The sequence below is a fragment of the Babylonia areolata genome, chromosome 23 (assembly GCF_041734735.1).
Source record: "Babylonia areolata isolate BAREFJ2019XMU chromosome 23, ASM4173473v1, whole genome shotgun sequence".
NCBI lineage: Eukaryota > Metazoa > Mollusca > Gastropoda > Neogastropoda > Buccinidae > Babylonia > Babylonia areolata.
The window spans coordinates 30,727,685-30,748,893 of record NC_134898.1 but is presented as its reverse complement, the minus strand read 5'-3'; the positions used below and the strand labels follow the sequence as shown (position 1 = coordinate 30,748,893).

At 43.1% G+C, this 21,209-nt stretch overlaps 1 protein-coding gene across 2 annotated transcripts in view; it reads right to left on the bottom strand.

The window, feature by feature from the left end:
* The window catches only part of LOC143298338 (uncharacterized), a 125,698-nt gene that overhangs the window by 57,341 nt on the left and 47,148 nt on the right, over positions 1–21,209 (bottom strand). For both annotated transcript variants that reach the window (XM_076611193.1, XM_076611194.1), the window contains exons 5-29: positions 18,619–18,705; positions 18,180–18,263; positions 17,336–17,431; positions 16,891–16,977; positions 16,451–16,534; positions 14,330–14,425; positions 13,893–13,979; positions 13,452–13,535; positions 12,638–12,733; positions 12,207–12,293; positions 11,766–11,849; positions 10,928–11,023; positions 10,485–10,571; positions 10,045–10,128; positions 9,225–9,320; positions 8,794–8,880; positions 8,353–8,436; positions 7,499–7,594; positions 7,058–7,144; positions 6,618–6,701; positions 5,796–5,891; positions 5,355–5,441; positions 4,914–4,997; positions 3,010–3,105; positions 1,590–1,730 (exon numbers count right to left, since the gene is read on the bottom strand). In XM_076611193.1, coding sequence (XP_076467308.1) covers positions 1,590–1,730; positions 3,010–3,105; positions 4,914–4,997; positions 5,355–5,441; positions 5,796–5,891; positions 6,618–6,701; positions 7,058–7,144; positions 7,499–7,594; positions 8,353–8,436; positions 8,794–8,880; positions 9,225–9,320; positions 10,045–10,128; positions 10,485–10,571; positions 10,928–11,023; positions 11,766–11,849; positions 12,207–12,293; positions 12,638–12,733; positions 13,452–13,535; positions 13,893–13,979; positions 14,330–14,425; positions 16,451–16,534; positions 16,891–16,977; positions 17,336–17,431; positions 18,180–18,263; positions 18,619–18,705 — 2,277 coding nt within the window. The remainder of the gene's footprint in view (positions 1–1,589; positions 1,731–3,009; positions 3,106–4,913; positions 4,998–5,354; positions 5,442–5,795; positions 5,892–6,617; positions 6,702–7,057; positions 7,145–7,498; positions 7,595–8,352; positions 8,437–8,793; positions 8,881–9,224; positions 9,321–10,044; positions 10,129–10,484; positions 10,572–10,927; positions 11,024–11,765; positions 11,850–12,206; positions 12,294–12,637; positions 12,734–13,451; positions 13,536–13,892; positions 13,980–14,329; positions 14,426–16,450; positions 16,535–16,890; positions 16,978–17,335; positions 17,432–18,179; positions 18,264–18,618; positions 18,706–21,209) is intronic.

The following is a 21,209-nucleotide window of genomic DNA, read 5'->3' as shown; positions in this document are numbered from 1 at the left end:
TGGTGGGACAGGGTGTAAGAATGGTGGACTGTTGTCTGACTGGTGGGACAGGGTGTAAGTGTGGTGGACTGTTGTCTGACTGGTGGGACAGGGTGTAAGTATGGTGGACTGTTGTCTGACTGGTGGGACAGGGTGTAAGAATGGTGGACTGCTGTCTGACTGACTGGTGGGACAGGGTGTAAGTATGGTGGACTGTTGTCTGACTGGTGGGACAGGGTGTAAGTATGGTGGACTGTTGTCTGACTGGTGGGATAGGGTGTAAGAATGGTGGACTGCTGTCTGACTGACTGGTGGGACAGGGTGTAAGAATGGTGGACTGCTGTCTGACTGACTGGTGGGACAGGGTGTAAGTATGGTGGACTGTTGTCTGACTGGTGTGACAGGGTGTAAGTGTGGTGGACTGTTGTCTGACTGGTGGGACAGGGTGTGAGTATGGTGTACTGTTGTCTGTCTGACATGTGGGACAGGGTGTAAGTATGGTGGACTGTTGCCTGACTGGTGGGACAAGGTGTAAGTATGGTGGGCTGTTGTCTGACTGGTGAGACAAAGTGTAAAAGTATGGTGGACCGTTGTCTGTCTGACTGGTGGGACAGGGTGAAAGTATGGTGGACTGTTGTCTGACTGGTGGGACAGGGTGTAAGTATGGTGGACTGTTGTCTGACTGACTGGTGGGACAGGGTGTAAGTATGGTGGACTGTTGTCTGACTGGTGGGACAGGGTGTAAATATGGTGGACTGTTGTCTGACTGGTGTGACAGGGTGTAAGTATGGTGGACTGTTGTCTGACTGGTGGGACAGGGTGCAAGTATGGTGGACTGTTGTCTGACTGGTGGGACAGGGTGTAAGAATGGTGGACTGCTGTCTGACTGACATGTGGGACAGGGTGTAAGTATGGTGGACTGTTGTCTGACTGGTGGGACAGGGTGTAAGTATGGTGGACTGTTGTCTGACTGACTGGTGGGACAGGGTGTAAGTATGGTGGACTGTTGTCTGTCTGACTGTTGGGACTGGGCGTAAGTATGGTGGACTGTTGTCTGACTATTTGCACAGGGTGTAAGTATGGTTGACTGTTCTCTGACTGACTGTTGGGACTGGGCGTAAGTATGGTGGACTGTTGTCTGACTATTTGCACCGGGTGTAAGTATGGTTGACTGTTCTCTGACTGACTGTTGGGACTGGGCGTAAGTATGGTGGACTGTTGTCGGACTATTTGCACAGGGTGTAAGTATGGTGGACTGTTCTCTAACTGACTGTTGGGAGTGGGTGTAAGTATGGTGGACTGTTGTCTGCCTGTTCGCACAGGGTGTAAGTATGGTGGACTGTTCTCTGACTGACCGTTGGGACTGGGCGTAAGTATGGTGGACTGTTGTCTGACTGATGCAATAAAGTGTTAGTATGGTGGACGTGATGGGACAGGACAGAAAGTCAAAGACAGACACAGACTTATAGGAAGGCAAAAAGGCAGACAAACAGACAGACAGACAACAGAAGCAGTGTCAGCACAGTCTCAGCCACACATCAGTAACCCACGGTGTGTGGTCACCTGTCAGTCAGAGATAAAACCACACAGTTACAGGACCTCCTCCTTACCGCTTTCACACTGGTCACTGTGTCTGAAGGACTGATCATCACACAGACACAGACTTGAACCACTGGTCATGTTGACACACGTTTGTCTCTGGGATGTCTGGCATTCTGAATCCGTGTAACACTGGGTTCCGTATTTCTTCCCTGTGACATAGGGGTTTCTTTCAGGTGTACAGTACAATGAGATACATTCACATTAACATGTTGCGGATAACATATATCACATAATTATATGTAACACGTGTAATAATCACATGTAACGAATCAATTACCAGATACAGCAATTCGATATTATTTTCGGAGAATGTATGTGCGTGCGTGCGTGCGTGCGTGTGTGTGCATGTGTGCCGCTGTGTATATGTCAGTGTCTGCGTGCATGCATTCATGTACATGAGTACATAAAAGAGTAGCAGAGTGGAGATTAGAAAGATACAAAGAAACAGAGGAGGCAGAGGAAGAGAAGCAGATCATATAATAACACACAGTGAGGAAACAACAATTTCTGGAATCATATTGTCTCACGCCGATAGCGGTAAAATGCCTTTTACATATTCATGCGTTGATATGAATATACACTCGTGCACGCACACACACATGCACTGTGACAAACACATACTGACACACACACACACACACACACACACACACACACACACACACACACCTCTAACACGCACTCACAAACAAATACACACACACACACACATACACGTACACACACACACACAGAGCCACAGACACACACCTATCAGCAGCATCGACAAAGACAAAAGGTAAAGAAGACAATGCACTGCATATTATATCACCACCAGTATTATCATGCAAACACAGACACAGACACACAAACACCATGTGTGACAGCTATACCAACTGCAGGGTTAAAGAAATGTAGAAAAAGACAACTCGCTTGCCACTAACTCCAGTATCTTCACATTCTGTGTCAGGTATACACAAACACTACTCACTCAGACACACACACAAATGCACAAACACACACACTCATACACACACACAGAGGCATGCACACACACACTTACACACACACTCAAACACACGCATGCATGCAGACATGCTCAGACACAAACAGACTGACAGACAGACAGGCACACACACACACACACGCGTGCGCGCGTACTTACACAGAATCACAGAAATGTTTGGCTATAGGCTAAAAGCCTTTTGCCCTCGTAATCAGTGTCCATTTATGTGCTTTTGGATCACTTGTTGTGAACAAACCCTTGTTTAAAATCTGGCATAGTGTATACTATATTTATCTACAGCTCAGTAAAGATTTAACTCTGTGGAAAATACATGGTTCTTAAACTTTTTGTCAATGTGATTTTTGAAGGCGTTTACCGATGGTGCATTGATGGTGTCATAGGAAAGGTTATTCCACAGATTTATGATACGGTTAGTAAAGAACGGCAGTGATAGTTGTTGCTTCCTGTGTTGACACACTCTGCATCAGTCTGACAATGGTCAGGGTTGGAATTTGAACACGTCTCACCTACCTTGGTTTCTGTTAACACGTAATGTGGGATATTTGACCACACAAAAGTATCCACATCACTTTTCGTTTGACCGAAATTACAATGCTGAAGATTCATCTCCCCTTCAAGCTACAACTACTTATCACGAAATCCCTTGTGACAACTTCCTCCAACTTTGGTAATCTCAGTCACTGTAATGATAAAGGATACAGTGAATTAACACAAAACAGATAACTATAAATAACTATTTATTATGTCAGAATACATTGTAAAATCAGATGGAGGGAAAAGTAATAACACTACCATTGAAATTCACAAATGTAATATAATTCTGAATAGATACACGTTTCTCAGCACATCAAATCAATGCTTCAGTTGACAAATACTCCACACTGGTGTATTTACTCTTTGTGCCAAAGTATGATGTCAATGTCTACTACTGTTTAACAAAATATCATTATTTCTGGAACAATACAGGATGACACACCATACCTCAGTCCTAGAAAAGTCTGCTTCATATGAGGCTCAGAATGAATACAGACGGAATTAATAAACAGTTACTACAAACAGGAGCAAGGAACATACCTGTAAGTTTGAGTGTGAGAGTGTCCATGGGTACGTATATGTACATATATGAAAGAGTCCATGTATGAGTATGTGTACATGTGTGAGAGTCCATGTTTGAGCATGTGTACATATCAAAGAGACTTCTCTGCCTCTGGCCCACTCTCCTGGAACAAACTTCCACTCTCTGTCCGTCAACTGCCTACCTTCTCTTCTTTTAAGACTGCCCTTAAAACTCACCTCTTTTCTACTTCTTAATAACCCTGTCCACGATCCCTACAATTCCCACTGCAGCCTGTACCTACTCCGTGTGGGAACCTGATATGTGAATTTGTACGTAACTCTTTTTTTCCATTTTTCCTCTCTTTTGACAGTTTTGTATAGCCGTACAGCAGGTTTTGAAATGTGTGTGTGGGTGTGTGTGCGCGCATCCGTTTGTATGTGTGTGTGCTTGTGCTTACATGAATAGTCATAGGACATGCATGTAGGTGTGTATGTGTGGGTGTGGGTGTGGGTGTGTGTGTGTGTGTGCTGGTGTGTGTGGGTGGATGGGTGCATGCAGCAATATTTGTACATAATGCTTTTTTTTTTTTAATTAGTTGTGTTTAGAGCCATATTGTGTGTGTGCGTGTGCAGATTTTTTGTTGTTGTTTGTTTAGGTTTTTGTGCGCTTAGAGTAGATTTTATCAAGATTTTGCGCCTTATCAATACCATTATTATTATTATTATTATTATTATTATTATCGTTATCATGTGTATGTGTGAGAAAGAGCCCATGTATGTGTACATGTGTGAAAGATAACGTGGAAGTCTGCATACATGTGTGAGTGAGAGAGAGTATGACTTAGTATGAGTAAATGTGTGACGGAATCCACGTGTGAGTGAGAGTAACATGGGAGAGACATTATGTGTACATGTGTGAAAAAGATTATTTGCACTGATATGTGTAAATGTGAGATGACTCATGTGTACATGTGTATGAGTTCCGAAAGCGTGAGCATATGTACATGTGTGAGAGTCCACGTATAGTATGTGTACATGTGAGAGAGAGCCATGCATATCTGTACTTGTGAGAGAGGCCGCGAAAGTGTATGTGTGCAAAACTGAAACCGCATGTGTGCAAGTGTGATAGAAAACCAAAGCGTGTATGAATGTGTGTGCAGGTGTATAAGTCCATGTGTTTGTGTGTGAGAGTGTAAGTGTGATGAATGTGTGAACTCTGTGTGTGTGAGTGTGTGCATATGTGTGCGTGCGCGTCTGTGTGTGTACTTACTACATGTGTTGGATTCACACACAGCAGTGGTCACACACTTGTCACTGTCACCACCACAGCTCACAGCACCACCAGCAGAGATTCCTGAAAGATACCCAGAACAGTGTTCAGTTACTGCTGGGTAATTCATCACCTGATTTATTGAGGGCAGTACTTATGTAACCAGGTTAAAATGTATCTGAAAAAATATTGAGAACGGTGGTAACTTTGGCAGGCAACCACTCTTTGAAGAACAGATACATACGCATAAATACAGAGAGAAAGAGAGAAAGAAAGACACATGCACACACACTCACATACACACATGAATATACATTCACTGCACACACAAACACCTCCCTCATACACATACATATGATATACACACACACCATCAACATAAACAGCGTCTACTCTAATCTCAAGAAGTGGGAGAAAAACAAGGCAATGAAGACAACTCACTGCACTGCTTGCCAGCATCAGTATCATCACATTCCGTGTCAGGTACACACTGTGTTGTGTTGGTGCATGTCTGTCCCACAGATAGTCCTGTTGACCACACAACACACAACATAACAAATTTGTCCATCGTGTCTCACAACGGTTCCTCCACCCCAAAACCGCTTCACTCTTTATCTCTTTCTCTTTCACGCACCTATGCTTGAACCCACATAGACAAGACACACACACATGCACTCACACATACATATAAAAACACACTCCCGCACACAGATAATTATTCACAAACACAAAGGACACACAGACACACAAAAGCACACACACACACACACACACAAGCGCACACACGTGCACGCGCAAAGACAAACATGTACACAGCACCCCCCACAACACACATACACATACATACACATACACAGACTGACAACACTCTCACACACTTACGGCACTGAAAGTTGCTGTTGCCTGTGTCAGCACACTCTGTACCATTTTTACAATATGTGGAGTTGGAAGCTGAACACGTCTCTCCCACCTTGGTTTCTGACATTACATAATATAGAACATTTGAGAAAACCACATAAAACATTATAACATACACATTTGTATCAGTATGATGTCAATGCAAAACACTGTTTAATAAGATACCGTTTCTGTAATAATGCAGGATGACAAACTATACTTCATTATCAATCATAGAAAGTCAAGTTTCATATGGTTCTCAGAACAGATATACAGGCAGGATTAATAAACAGTCACTTGAAACAGTGAGAAAGGAATACATCTGGAGGTGTTTTTTTTTCTGTCCATGAGTACATGTCGGTTTGTTAAAGGGATGATATATGAGCATCTGTACATATGTGAGAGTCTCAAGGCCTGACTAAGCGCGTTGGGTTACGCTGCTGGTCAGGCATCTGCTTGGCAGATGTGGAGTAGCATATATGGATTTGTCCGAACGCAGTGACGCCTCCTTGAGCTACTGAAACTGAAACTGTTTGTGAGAGAGTCCACACATGAAGTATGCGTACATTTGTGATAAGAGTCCACATGCGAAAATGGTTACATTTGAGAGAGAGTCCACATGTGAGCAAAACTGAAACCGCATGTGTGCAAGTGTGATGGAAAACCAAAGCGTGTATGAATGTGTGTGCAGGTGTATAAGTGCATGTGTTTGTGTGTGAGAGTGTAAGTGTGATGAATGTGTGAACTCTGTGTGTGTGTGTGAGTGTGTGCATATGTGTGTGTGTGTGTGTGTGTGTGTGTACTTACTACATGTGTTGGATTCACACACAGCAGTGGTCACACACTTGTCACTGTCACCACCACAGCTCACAGCACTACCAGCAGGGATTCCTGAAAGATACCCAGAACAGTGTTCAGTTACTGCTGGGTAATTCATCACCTGATTATTGAGGGCAGTACTTATGTAACCAGGTTAAAATGTATCTGAAAAAATATTGAGAACGGTGGTAACTTTGGCAGGCAACAACTCTTTGAAGAACAGATACAAACGCATAAATACAGAGAGAAAGAGAGAAAGAAAGACACATGCACACACACTCACATACACACATGAATACACAATCACTGCACACACAAACACCGCCCTCATACACATACATATGATATACACACACACCATCAACATAAACAGCGTCTACTCAAATCTCAAGAAGTGGGAGAAAAACATGGCAATGAAGACAACTCACTGCACTGCTTGCCAGCATCAGTATCATCACATTCCGTGTCAGGTACACACTGTGTTGTGTTGGTGCATGTCTGTCCCACAGATAGTCCTGTTGACCACACAACACACAACATAACAAATTTGTCCATCGCATCTCACAACGGTTCCCCCACCCCAAAACCGCTTCACTCTTTATTTCTTTCTCTTTCACGCACCTATGCTTGAACCCACATAGACAAGACACACACACATGCACTCATACATACATATAAAAACACACTCCCGCACACAGATAATTATTCACAAACACAAACGACACACAGACACACAAAAGCACACACACACACACACACACACACAAGCGCACACACGTGCACGCACAAAGACAAACATGTACACAGCACCCCCCACAACACACACACACATACATACACCTACACAGACTTACAACACTCTCACACACGGCACTGAAATTTGCTGTTGCCTCTGTCAGCACACTCTGTACCATTTTTACAATATGTGGAGTTGGAAGATGAACACGTCTCTCCCACCTTGGTTTCTGACATTACATAATATAGAACATTTGAGAAAACCACATAAAACATTATAACATACACATTTGTATCAGTATGATGTCAATGCCAAACACTGTTTAATAAGATACCGTTTCTGTAATAATGCAGGATGACAAAACTACACTTCATTATCAATCAAAGAAAGTCAAGTTTCATATGGTTCTCAGAACAGATATACAGGCAGGATTAATAAACAGTCACTTGAAACAGTGAGAAAGGAATATATCTGGAGGTGTTTTTTTTCTGTCCATGAGTACATGTCAGTTTGTTAAAGGGTTGATATATGACTATCTGTACATATGTGAGAGTCTCAAGGCCTGACTAAGCGTGTTGGGTTACGCTGCTGGTCAGGCATCTGCTTGGCAGATGTGGTGTAGCATATATGGATTTGTCCGAACGCAGTGACGCCTCCTTGAGCTACTGAAAATGAAACTGTATGTGAGAGAGTCCACACATGAAGTATGCGTACATTTGTGATAAGAGTCCACATGTGAAAATGGTTACATTTGAGAGAGAGTCCACATGTGAGCAAAACTGAAACCGCATGTGTGCAAGTGTGATAGAAAACCAAAGCGTGTATGAATGTGTGTGCAGGTGTATAAGTCCATGTGTTTGTGTGTGACAGTGTAAGTGTGATGAATGTGTGAACTCTGTGTGTGTGTGAGTGTGTGCATATGTGTGTGTGTGTGTGTGTGTGTGTGTGTGTGTGTGTGTGTGTGTGTGTGTGTGTGTGTGTACTTACTACATGTGTTGGATTCACACACAGCAGTGGTCACACACTTGTCACTGTCACCACCACAGCTCACAGCACTACCAGCTGTGATTCCTGAAAGATACCCAGAACAGTGTTCAGTTACTGCTGGGTAATTCATCACCTGATTTATTGAGGGCGGTACTTATGTAACCAGGTTAAAATGTATCTGCAAAAATATTGAGAATGGTGGTAACTTTGGCAGGCAACCACTCTTTGAAGAACAGATACATACGCATAAATACAGAGAGAAAGAGAGAAAGAAAGACACATGCACACACACTCACATACACACATGAATACACAATCACTGCACACACAAACACCTCCCTCATACACATACATATGATATACACACACACCATCAACATAAACAGCGTCTACTCAAATCTCAAGAAGTGGGAGAAAAACAAGGCAATGAAGACAACTCACTGCACTGCTTGCCAGCATCAGTATCATCACATTCCATGTCAGGTACACACTGTGTTGTGTTGGTGCATGTCCGTCCCACAGATAGTCCTGTTGACCACACAACACACAACATAACAAATTTGTCCATCGTGTCTCACAACGGTTCCCCCACCCCAAAACCGCTTCACTCTTTATCTCTTTCTCTTTCACGCACCTATGCTTGAACCCACATAGACAAGACACACACACATGCACTCACACATACATATAAAAACACACTCCCGCACACAGATAATTATTCACAAACACAAAGGACACACAAAAGCACACACACACACACACAAGCGCACACACGTGCACGCGCAAAGACAAACATGTACACAGCACCCCCCACAACACACACACACACATACATACACCTACACAGACTTACAACACTCTCACACACTTACGGCACTGAAATTTGCTGTTGCCTGTGTCAGCACACTCTGTACCATTTTTACAATATGTGGAGTTGGAAGCTGAACACGTCTCTCCCACCTTGGTTTCTGACATTACACAATATAGAACATTTGAGAAAACCACATAAAACATTATAACATACACATTTGTATCAGTATGATGTCAATGCCAAACACTGTTTAATAAGATACCGTTTCTGTAATAATGCAGGATGACAAACTATACTTCATTATCAATCATAGAAAGTCAAGTTTCATATGGTTCTCAGAACAGATATACAGGCAGGATTAATAAACAGTCACTTGAAACAGTGAGAAAGGAATATATCTGGAGGTGTTTTTTTTTCTGTCCATGAGTACATGTCGGTTTGTTAAAGGGATGATATATGAGCATCTGTACATATGTGAGAGTCTCAAGGCCTGACTAAGCGCGTTGGGTTACGCTGCTGGTCAGGCATCTGCTTGGCAGATGTGGTGTAGCATATATGGATTTGTCCGAACGCAGTGACGCCTCCTTGAGCTACTGAAACTGAAACTGTTTGTGAGAGAGTCCACACATGTAGTATGCGTACATTTGTGATAAGAGTCCACATGCGAAAATGGTTACATTTGAGAGAGAGTCCACATGTGAGCAAAACTGAAACCGCATGTGTGCAAGTGTGATGGAAAACCAAAGCGTGTATGAATGTGTGTGCAGGTGTATAAGTGCATGTGTTTGTGTGTGAGAGTGTAAGTGTGATGAATGTGTGAACTCTGTGTGTGTGTGTGAGTGTGTGCATATGTGTGTGTGTGTGTGTGTGTGTGTACTTACTACATGTGTTGGATTCACACACAGCAGTGGTCACACACTTGTCACTGTCACCACCACAGCTCACAGCACTACCAGCAGGGATTCCTGAAAGATACCCAGAACAGTGTTCAGTTACTGCTGGGTAATTCATCACCTGATTAGTGAGGGCAGTACTTATGTAACCAGGTTAAAATGTATCTGAAAAAATATTGAGAACGGTGGTAACTTTGGCAGGCAACAACTCTTTGAAGAACAGATACAAACGCATAAATACAGAGAGAAAGAGAGAAAGAAAGACACATGCACACACACTCACATACACACATGAATACACAATCACTGCACACACAAACACCGCCCTCATACACATACATATGATATACACACACACCATCAACATAAACAGCGTCTACTCAAATCTCAAGAAGTGGGAGAAAAACATGGCAATGAAGACAACTCACTGCACTGCTTGCCAGCATCAGTATCATCACATTCCGTGTCAGGTACACACTGTGTTGTGTTGGTGCATGTCTGTCCCACAGATAGTCCTGTTGACCACACAACACACAACATAACAAATTTGTCCATCGCATCTCACAACGGTTCCCCCACCCCAAAACCGCTTCACTCTTTATTTCTTTCTCTTTCACGCACCTATGCTTGAACCCACATAGACAAGACACACACACATGCACTCATACATACATATAAAAACACACTCCCGCACACAGATAATTATTCACAAACACAAAGGACACACAGACACACAAAAGCACACACACACACACACACACACGCGCACACACGTGCACGCACAAAGACAAACATGTACACAGCACCCCCCACAACACACACACACACATACATACACCTACACAGACTTACAACACTCTCACACACTTACGGCACTGAAATTTGCTGTTGCCTCTGTCAGCACACTCTGTACCATTTTTACAATATGTGGAGTTGGAAGATGAACACGTCTCTCCCACCTTGGTTTCTGACATTACATAATATAGAACATTTGAGAAAACCACATAAAACATTATAACATACACATTTGTATCAGTATGATGTCAATGCCAAACACTGTTTAATAAGATACTGTTTCTGTAATAATGCAGGATGACAAAACTACACTTCATTATCAATCAAAGAAAGTCAAGTTTCATATGGTTCTCAGAACAGATATACAGGCAGGATTAATAAACAGTCACTTGAAACAGTGAGAAAGGAATATATCTGGAGGTGTTTTTTTTCTGTCCATGAGTACATGTCAGTTTGTTAAAGGGTTGATATATGACTATCTGTACATATGTGAGAGTCTCAAGGCCTGACTAAGCGTGTTGGGTTACGCTGCTGGTCAGGCATCTGCTTGGCAGATGTGGTGTAGCATATATGGATTTGTCCGAATGCAGTGACGCCTCCTTGAGCTACTGAAAATGAAACTGTATGTGAGAGAGTCCACACATGAAGTATGCGTACATTTGTGATAAGAGTCCACATGTGAAAATGGTTACATTTGAGAGAGAGTCCACATGTGAGCAAAACTGAAACCGCATGTGTGCAAGTGTGATAGAAAACCAAAGCGTGTATGAATGTGTGTGCAGGTGTATAAGTCCATGTGTTTGTGTGTGAGAGTGTAAGTGTGATGAATGTGTGAACTCTGTGTGTGTGTGTGAGTGTGTGCATATGTGTGTGTGTGTGTGTGTGTGTGTGTGTGTGTGTGTGTGTGTACTTACTACATGTGTTGGATTCACACACAGCAGTGGTCACACACTTGTCACTGTCACCACCACAGCTCACAGCACTACCAGCTGTGATTCCTGAAAGATACCCAGAACAGTGTTCAGTTACTGCTGGGTAATTCATCACCTGATTTACTGAGGGCGGTACTTATGTAACCAGGTTAAAATGTATCTGCAAAAATATTGAGAATGGTGGTAACTTTGGCAGGCAACCACTCTTTGAAGAACAGATACATACGCATAAATACAGAGAGAAAGAGAGAAAGAAAGACACATGCACACACACTCACATACACACATGAATACACAATCACTGCACACACAAACACCTCCCTCATACACATACATATGATATACACACACACCATCAACATAAACAGCGTCTACTCAAATCTCAAGAAGTGGGAGAAAAACAAGGCAATGAAGACAACTCACTGCACTGCTTGCCAGCATCAGTATCATCACATTCCATGTCAGGTACACACTGTGTTGTGTTGGTGCATGTCCGTCCCACAGATAGTCCTGTTGACCACACAACACACAACATAACAAATTTGTCCATCGTGTCTCACAACGGTTCCCCCACCCCAAAACCGCTTCACTCTTTATCTCTTTCTCTTTCACGCACCTATGCTTGAACCCACATAGACAAGACACACACACATGCACTCACACATACATATAAAAACACACTCCCGCACACAGATAATTATTCACAAACACAAAGGACACACAAAAGCACACACACACACACACAAGCGCACACACGTGCACGCGCAAAGACAAACATGTACACAGCACCCCCCACAACACACACACACACATACATACACCTACACAGACTTACAACACTCTCACACACTTACGGCACTGAAATTTGCTGTTGCCTGTGTCAGCACACTCTGTACCATTTTTACAATATGTGGAGTTGGAAGCTGAACACGTCTCTCCCACCTTGGTTTCTGACATTACACAATATAGAACATTTGAGAAAACCACATAAAACATTATAACATACACATTTGTATCAGTATGATGTCAATGCCAAACACTGTTTAATAAGATACCATTTCTGTAATAATGCAGGATGACAAACTAAACTTCATTATCAATCATAGAAAGTCAAGTTTCATATGGTTCTCAGAACAGATATGCAGGCAGGATTAATAAACAGTCACTTGAAACAGTGAGAAAGGAATATATCTGGAGGTGTTTTTTTTTCTGTCCATGAGTACATGTCGGTTTGTTAAAGGGATGATATATGAGCATCTGTACATATGTGAGAGTCTCAAGGCCTGACTAAGCGCGTTGGGTTACGCTGCTGGTCAGGCATCTGCTTCGCAGATGTGGTGTAGCATATATGGATTTGTCCGAACGCAGTGACGCCTCCTTAAGCTACTGAAACTGAAACTGTATGTGAGAGAGTCCACACATGAAGTATGCGTACATTTGTGATAAGAGTCCACATGCGAAAATGGTTACCTTTGAGAGAGAGTCCACATGTGAGCAAAACTGAAACCGCATGTGTGCAAGTGTGATGGAAAACCAAAGCGTGTATGAATGTGTGTGCAGGTGTATAAGTGCATGTGTTTGTGTGTGAGAGTGTAAGTGTGATGAATGTGTGAACTCTGTGCGTGTGTGTGAGTGTGTGCATATGTGTGTGTGTGTGTGTGTACTTACTACATGTGTTGGATTCACACACAGCAGTGGTCACACACTTGTCACTGTCACCACCACAGCTCACAGCACTACCAGCAGAGATTCCTGAAAGATACCCAGAACAGTGTTCAGTTACTGCTGGGTAATTCATCACCTGATTTATTGAGGGCGGTACTTATGTAACCAGGTTAAAATGTATCTGCGAAAATATTGAGAATGGTGGTAACTTTGGCAGGCAACCACTCTTTGAAGAACAGATACATACGCATAAATACAGAGAGAAAGAGAGAAAGAAAGACACATACACACACACTCACATACACACATGAATACACAATCACTGCACACACAAACACCTCCCTCATACACATACATATGATATACACACACACCATCAACATAAACAGCGTCTACTCAAATCTCAAGAAGTGGGAGAAAAACAAGGCAATGAAGTCAACTCACTGCACTGCTTGCCAGCATCAGTATCATCACATTCCGTGTCAGGTACACACTGTGTTGTGTTGGTGCATGTCTGTCCCACAGATAGTTCTGTTGACCACAAAACACACAACATAACAAATTTGTCCATCGCGTCTCACAACGGTTCCTCCATTCCAAAACCACTTCACTCTTTATCTCTTTCTCTTTCACGCACCTATGCTTGAACCCACATAGACAAGACACACACACATGCACTCATACATACATATAAAAACACACTCCCGCACACAGATAATTATTCACAAACACAAAGGACACACAGACACACAAAAGCACACACACACACACACACAAGCGCACACATGTGCACGCGCAAAGACAAACATGTACACAGCACCCCCCACAACACACACACATACATACACCTACACAGACTTACAACACTCTCACACACTTACGGCACTGAAATTTGCTGTTGCCTCTGTCAGCACACTCTGTACCATTTTTACAATATGTGGAGTTGGAAGCTGAACACGTCTCTCCCACCTTGGTTTCTGACATTACATAATATAGAACATTTGAGAAAACCACATAAAACATTATAACATACACAAGGATGTCATCAGTCATCATGCGATGTCGCATGAGAGCTTTGCTGATGACACAAGGATGTCATCAGTCATCATGCGATGTCGCATGAGAGCTTTGCTGATGACACACAACTTTATCAGTCGGCTTCCATAGCTGAATTTGATGCACTGGTGACTCAAACACAGGAATGCATTGCTGGCCTAAAGGACTGGATGACTCTCAACAAGCTGCAATTAAATGATGATAAGACTGAATTGATGATAACCTGTCCAAAGAAGTTTCGTCAACATCCTTCCTTTCCTGACTCTGTTCTGATCAATAGCACACCTGTTTCACTTTCTCCCTCTGTTCGCAGTCTTGGTGTAATCCTGGACCAGTCTCTTTCCTTCCAACAGCACATTTCGAATATCTGTAAAGTTGCCTATTTGGAACTGCGTAGAATCAGCTCTATCCGCCACTATCTCTCAACCGATGCAACCAAGACACTTGTATGCTCTCTGGTTCTCTCAAGATTGGATTACTGCAACTCTCTTTTGGCCGGCCTTCCCAAATACCTGTTAGACAGACTCCAACGAATTCAGAATAACGCTGCCAGACTCATTTGCAGAGCTTCTAAATTTGACCATGTTTCTCCTCTCCTTCAGTCTCTCCACTGGTTGCCTGTTTCTGATCGAATAGACTATAAGCTATCCACTCTGACCTTTTCTGCAGTCAACGGATCTGGCCCCAAGTATCTTTCTGAACTCATCCATATCTATACCCCGTCTCGCCAGCTCCGTTCTTCCTCTGATACTCGACTTCTCAGGATACCTCACGTCAGAAGTAAGACCTATGGACACAGATCGTTTTCTTTTCAATCGCCAAAGACGTGGAACAAGCTCCCTGATAACCTCCGTCACTCTGATTCCCTCGCATCTTTTAAATCTCGTCTCAAAACTCACCTTTTCCCTCAGCAATAAGTTCAATTGTGGCAGGTCCACAACTACATGCATGTATATGAATGTGTATTGTGTGTGCGTGTGTTTATGTAAGTTTGTGCCTGCCTATGTGTGCGTATTTGTTAGGGTAGCTGTTAGATACACATGTATGTTAAAATGTATGTATGCAGTGTGTGTGTGTGTGTGTGTGTGTGTGTGCGTGCGTGCGTGTGTGTGTGCGCGTACGTGCGTGCGTGCGTGTGTGTGTGTGTGTGTGTGTGGTCACATTTTGGTGTGTGTATGTAACATAGATATAATGTGTTATGTTATCAAAAGCGTTTTTGTAAAGCACCTAGAGCAGATTTCTGGATAGTGTGCTATATAAGTATCCATTATTATTATTATTATTATACACATTTGTATCAGTATGATGTCAATGCCAAACACTGTTTAATAAGATACTGTTTCTGTAATAATGCAGGATGACAAAACTACACTTCATTATCAATCATAGAAAGTCAAGTTTCAAATGGTTCTCAGAACAGATATACAGGCAGGATTAATAAACAGTCACTTGAAACAGTGAGACAGGAATATATCTGGAGGTGTTTTTTTTCTGTCCATGAGTACATGTCGGTTTGTTAAAGGGTTGATATATGACTATCTGTACATATGTGAGAGTCTCAAGGCCTGACTAAGCGTGTTGGGTTACGCTGCTGGTCAGGCATCTGCTTGGCAGATGTGGTGTAGCATATATGGATTTGTCCGAACGCAGTGATGCCTCCTTGAGCTACTGAAACTGAAACTGTATGTGAGAGAGTCCACACATGAAGTATGCGTACATTTGTGATAAGAGTCCACATGCGAAAATGGTTACATTTGAGAGAGAGTCCACATGTGAGCAAAACTGAAACCGCATGTGTGCAAGTGTGATGGAAAACCAAAGCGTGTATGAATGTGTGTGCAGGTGTATAAGTGCATGTGTTTGTGTGTGAGAGTGTAAGTGTGATGAATGTGTGAACTCTGTGTGTGTGTGTGAGTGTGTGCATATGTGTGTGTGTGTGTACTTACTACATGTGTTGGATTCACACACAGCAGTGGTCACACACTTGTCACTGTCACCACCACAGCTCACAGCACTACCAGCAGGGATTCCTGAAAGATACCCAGAACAGTGTTCAGTTACTGCTGGGTAATTCATCACCTGATTATTGAGGGCAGTACTTATGTAACCAGGTTAAAATGTATCTGAAAAAATATTGAGAACGGTGGTAACTTTGGCAGGCAGCAACTCTTTGAAGAACAGATACATACGCATAAATACAGAGAGAAAGAGAGAAAGAAAGACACATGCACACACACTCACATACACACATGAATACACATTCACAACACACACAAACACCTCCCTCATACACATACCTATGATATACACACACACCATCAACATAAAGAGTGTCTACTCAAATCTCAAGAAATGGGAGAAAAACAAGGCAATGAAGACAACTCACTGCATTGCTTGCCAGCATCAGTATCATCACATTCCGTGTCAGGTACACACTGTGTTGTGTTGGTGCATGTCTGTCCCACAGATAGTCCTGTTGACCACAAAACACACAACATAACAAATTTGTCCATCGCGTCTCACAACGGTTCCTCCACCCCAAAACCGCTTCACTCTTTATCTCTTTCTCTTTCACGCACCTATGCTTGAACCCACATAGACAAGACACACACACATGCACTCATACATACATATAAAAACACACTCCCGCACACAGATAATTATTCACAAACACAAAGGACACACAGACACACAAAAGAACACACACACACACACACACACACAAGCGCACACATGTGCACGCGCAAAGACAAACATGTACACAGCACCCCGCACAACACACACACACATACATACACCTACACAGACTTACAACACTCTCACACACTTACGGCACTGAAAGTTGCTGTTGCCTGTGTCAGCACACTCTGTACCATTTTTACAATCTGTGGAGTTGGAAGCTGAACACGTCTCTCCCACCTTGGTTTCTGACATTACATAATATAGAACATTTGAGAAAACCACATAAAACATTATAACATACACATTTGTATCAGTATGATGTCAATGCCAAACACTGTTTAATAAGATACTGTTTCTGTAATAATGCAGGATGACAAAACTACACTTCATTATCAATCATAGAAAGTCAAGTTTCATATGGTTCTCAGAACAGATATACAGGCAGGATAAATAAACAGTCACTTGAAACAGTGAGAAAGGAATATATCTGGAGGTGTTTTTTTTCTGTCCATGAGTACATGTCGGTTTGTTAAAGGGTTGATATATGACTATCTGTACATATGTGAGAGTGTCAAGGCCTGACTAAGCGTGTTGGGTTACGCTGCTGGTCAGGCATCTGCTTGGCAGATGTGGTGTAGCATATATGGATTTGTCCGAACGCAGTGACGCCTCCTTGAGCTACTGAAACTGAAACTGTATGTGAGAGAGTCCACACATGAAGTATGCGTACATTTGTGATAAGAGTCCACATGTGAAAATGGTTACATTTGAGAGAGAATCCACATGTGAGCAAAACTGAAACCGCATGTGTGCAAGTTTGATGGAAAACCAAAGCGTGTATGAATGTGTGTGCAGGTGTATAAGTGCATGTGTTTGTGTGTGAGAGTGTAAGTGTGATGAATGTGTGAACTCTGTGTGTGTGTGTGAGTGTGTGCATATGTGAGTGTGTGTGTGTGTGTGTGTGTGTGTGTGTGTGTGTGTGTGTGTACTTACTACATGTGTTGGATTCACACACAGCAGTGGTCACACACTTGTCACTGTCACCACCACAGCTCACAGTACTACCAGCAGGGATTCCTGAAAGATACCCAGAACAGTGTTCAGTTACTGCTGGGTAATTCATCACCTGATTATTGAGGGCAGTACTTATGTAACCAGGTTAAAATGTATCTGAAAAAATATTGAGAACGGTGGTAACTTTGGCAGGCAACCACTCTTTGAAGAACAGATACATACGCACAAATACAGAGAGACAGAGAGAAAGAAAGACGCATGCGCACACACTCACATGCACACAAGAATACACATTCACAACACACACACAAACACCCCCCTCACACACATACACACTCACTCACACACCATCAACATAAACAGCGTCTACTCTAATCTCAAGAAGTGGGAGAAAAACAAGGCAATGAAGACAACTCACTGCACTGCTTGCCAGCATCAGTATCATCACATTCCGTGTCAGGTACACACTGTGTTGTGTTGGTGCATGTCTGTCCCACAGATAGTCCTGTTGACCACACAACACACAACATAACAAATTTGTCCATCGTGTCACTCAACGGTTCCCCCATCCCAAAGCCACCTCATTGTTTATCTCTTTCGCTTCCACGCATTTATGCTTGCACACACAGAGACACACACACATGCAGGCACATCCATACACACACACTCTCAAATTTCAAAACACTGCCAGCAGGGATTCATGAAAGACACACAGGACACACACTCCAGTCACCCACACGTGCATACTCAAAGAGAAAAATGCACATAGTATGCGTCAACCCCCCACCCCTCCCCACCCCTCACACACACACCCACACACACACGTGCACGCTCAAACAGAAAAATGCACACAGCACCCCTCACCCCCCCTTTCCACACACATACAGACACACATACACTTATGACACTCATTGCTGCCTGTGACAATTTCCACACACTGTGTGCCGGTAACACAACTGTCAGTATCTGGTGTGCAGCTCTCTCCTATCTCCTGTCCTTTGAACAGATGACAAAATGGAGTCCAACTGTAGTGTTATTTCTTTTCTAAAACAAATTAGTTTGGCTTGAAATATTTCTTGAAATTAACACCCCTCCCACTGTCTCTCTCAATCACACACACACACACACACACACACACACACACACACACACAGATACACACCTTTGTATAGTAACATTACAAAGGGTTATGGGAGGATAAAATAATGATGCGGTAAAATCAAACAATCCACAAAACACAATTTGGAAAGACATCAAATTTTCCGCTGTAAATCACACACACACACACACACACACACACACACACACACACACACACACACACACACACACCATAATTTCAGAACACATGGCCAGTTAAAAATAATAATAAAATGGTTTTTGTTGTTGTTGTTTGTTTCACAAGCTTCATGATCAGATAAGTAAAATGTCACAAGATGAGTGAAGGATTTAAAACCATATGAAGTAAAAAAAGTAACGAATACTTACCAACTGTTTCTAATTGATTAATCAAATAAGTGATAGATCAACTGATAAAGAAGAATAAACCACATCCAAAATACGAGTCTATTTTCTTTACTTCATACACACACATACAAACATTACACAAAATACATACATACATACAGAACTATATACATACATATATACAAACACACAGAACTATATACATATTAAGGGCTCGTTCTCTACAGTTCATAAGCAGCAACAACAGACTTGATGTGGATTCAGGCACCCAGTGTATACCTCTCCTCGTTGCAGAAGTCTCTATGAAGGGATGCACCGTCATCAACACACAAGTACACTGTCATGTACAGAGACGTGAATGAGCATACACATCATGTGGATAAGAAAGTCCGATAATCCAACAGTCATGTTGAGCAGATGAATAATTCAATACACCTTAACAATGTAAGGAGACACAAAACAGCAGATAAGCCAATACCACAATGCATGAAGGAGGGAAGGAGATGTAGGGTAGACCGTATTCTAAACAGAGAATGAGGGAGGTGGTTGACGGGGGGAAGGAGGGTGAGAAGGGGAGGACCACATTGAAGAAGGAGGGTGGGAGGATGAGGGAGGGCTACACCATTGAAGGGTGAGGAAGGTTGAGGGAGGGAGGACCACACTGAGGATGAGGGAGAGAGAGGGAGGGATGACCACATTGAAGAAGGAGGGAGGGAGGAGGAGGGAGGACTACACCGTTGAAGGGTGAGGAAGGTTGAGGGAAGGAGGACCATACTGATGAGGGAGAGAGAGGGAGGGAGGGCCACATTGAGGATGAGGGAGGTGGGACCACACTGATGAAGGGTGAAGGTGTGGAAGTCATAAACACATTGATAAACGGGGTAGGAGAGGGCGGGATGACCACACTGTTGAGGGGCGGATGGTGAGAGAGGGAGGGCCGTATTGATGAGGCAGGGTGACGGGAAGGATAGAGAGGAAGCAAGGATCATGTTGGTGAGGGAGGGCGATGGAAGGAGGTTCATACTGATGAGGGAGGGTAAAGAAGGGAAGACCACATTCCTGAGGAAGAGAGGGTGTGGGAAGGAGGACCACGTTGATAAGGGAAGGAGAGGGAAGCCCATATTGATGGAGTGAGGGTGTGGGAAGGAGGACCACGTTGATAAGGGAAGGAGAGGGAGGCCCACATTGATGGAGTGAGGGTGAAGGAAGGAGGACCACGTTGATAAGGGAAGGAGAGGGAGGCCCACATTGATGGAGTGAGGGTGAGGGAAGGAGGACCACGTTGATAAGGGAAGGAGAGGGAGGCCCACATTGATGGAGTGAGGGTGAGGGAAGGAGGACCACATGAATGAAAAAGAGTGAGGGAGAACAACAGTGATGGAGTCAGGGTGAGGGGGGGTGGGGAACCACATTTATAATGGAGAGTGAGGGAGTGAGGACCACACTGATGAGGGAGGAAGAATGAGGGAGGGAGGACCACACTGATGAGAGAGTAAGGGTGAGGGAGGGAGCACCATATTGATAAGGGAGGGAAAGTTAGCG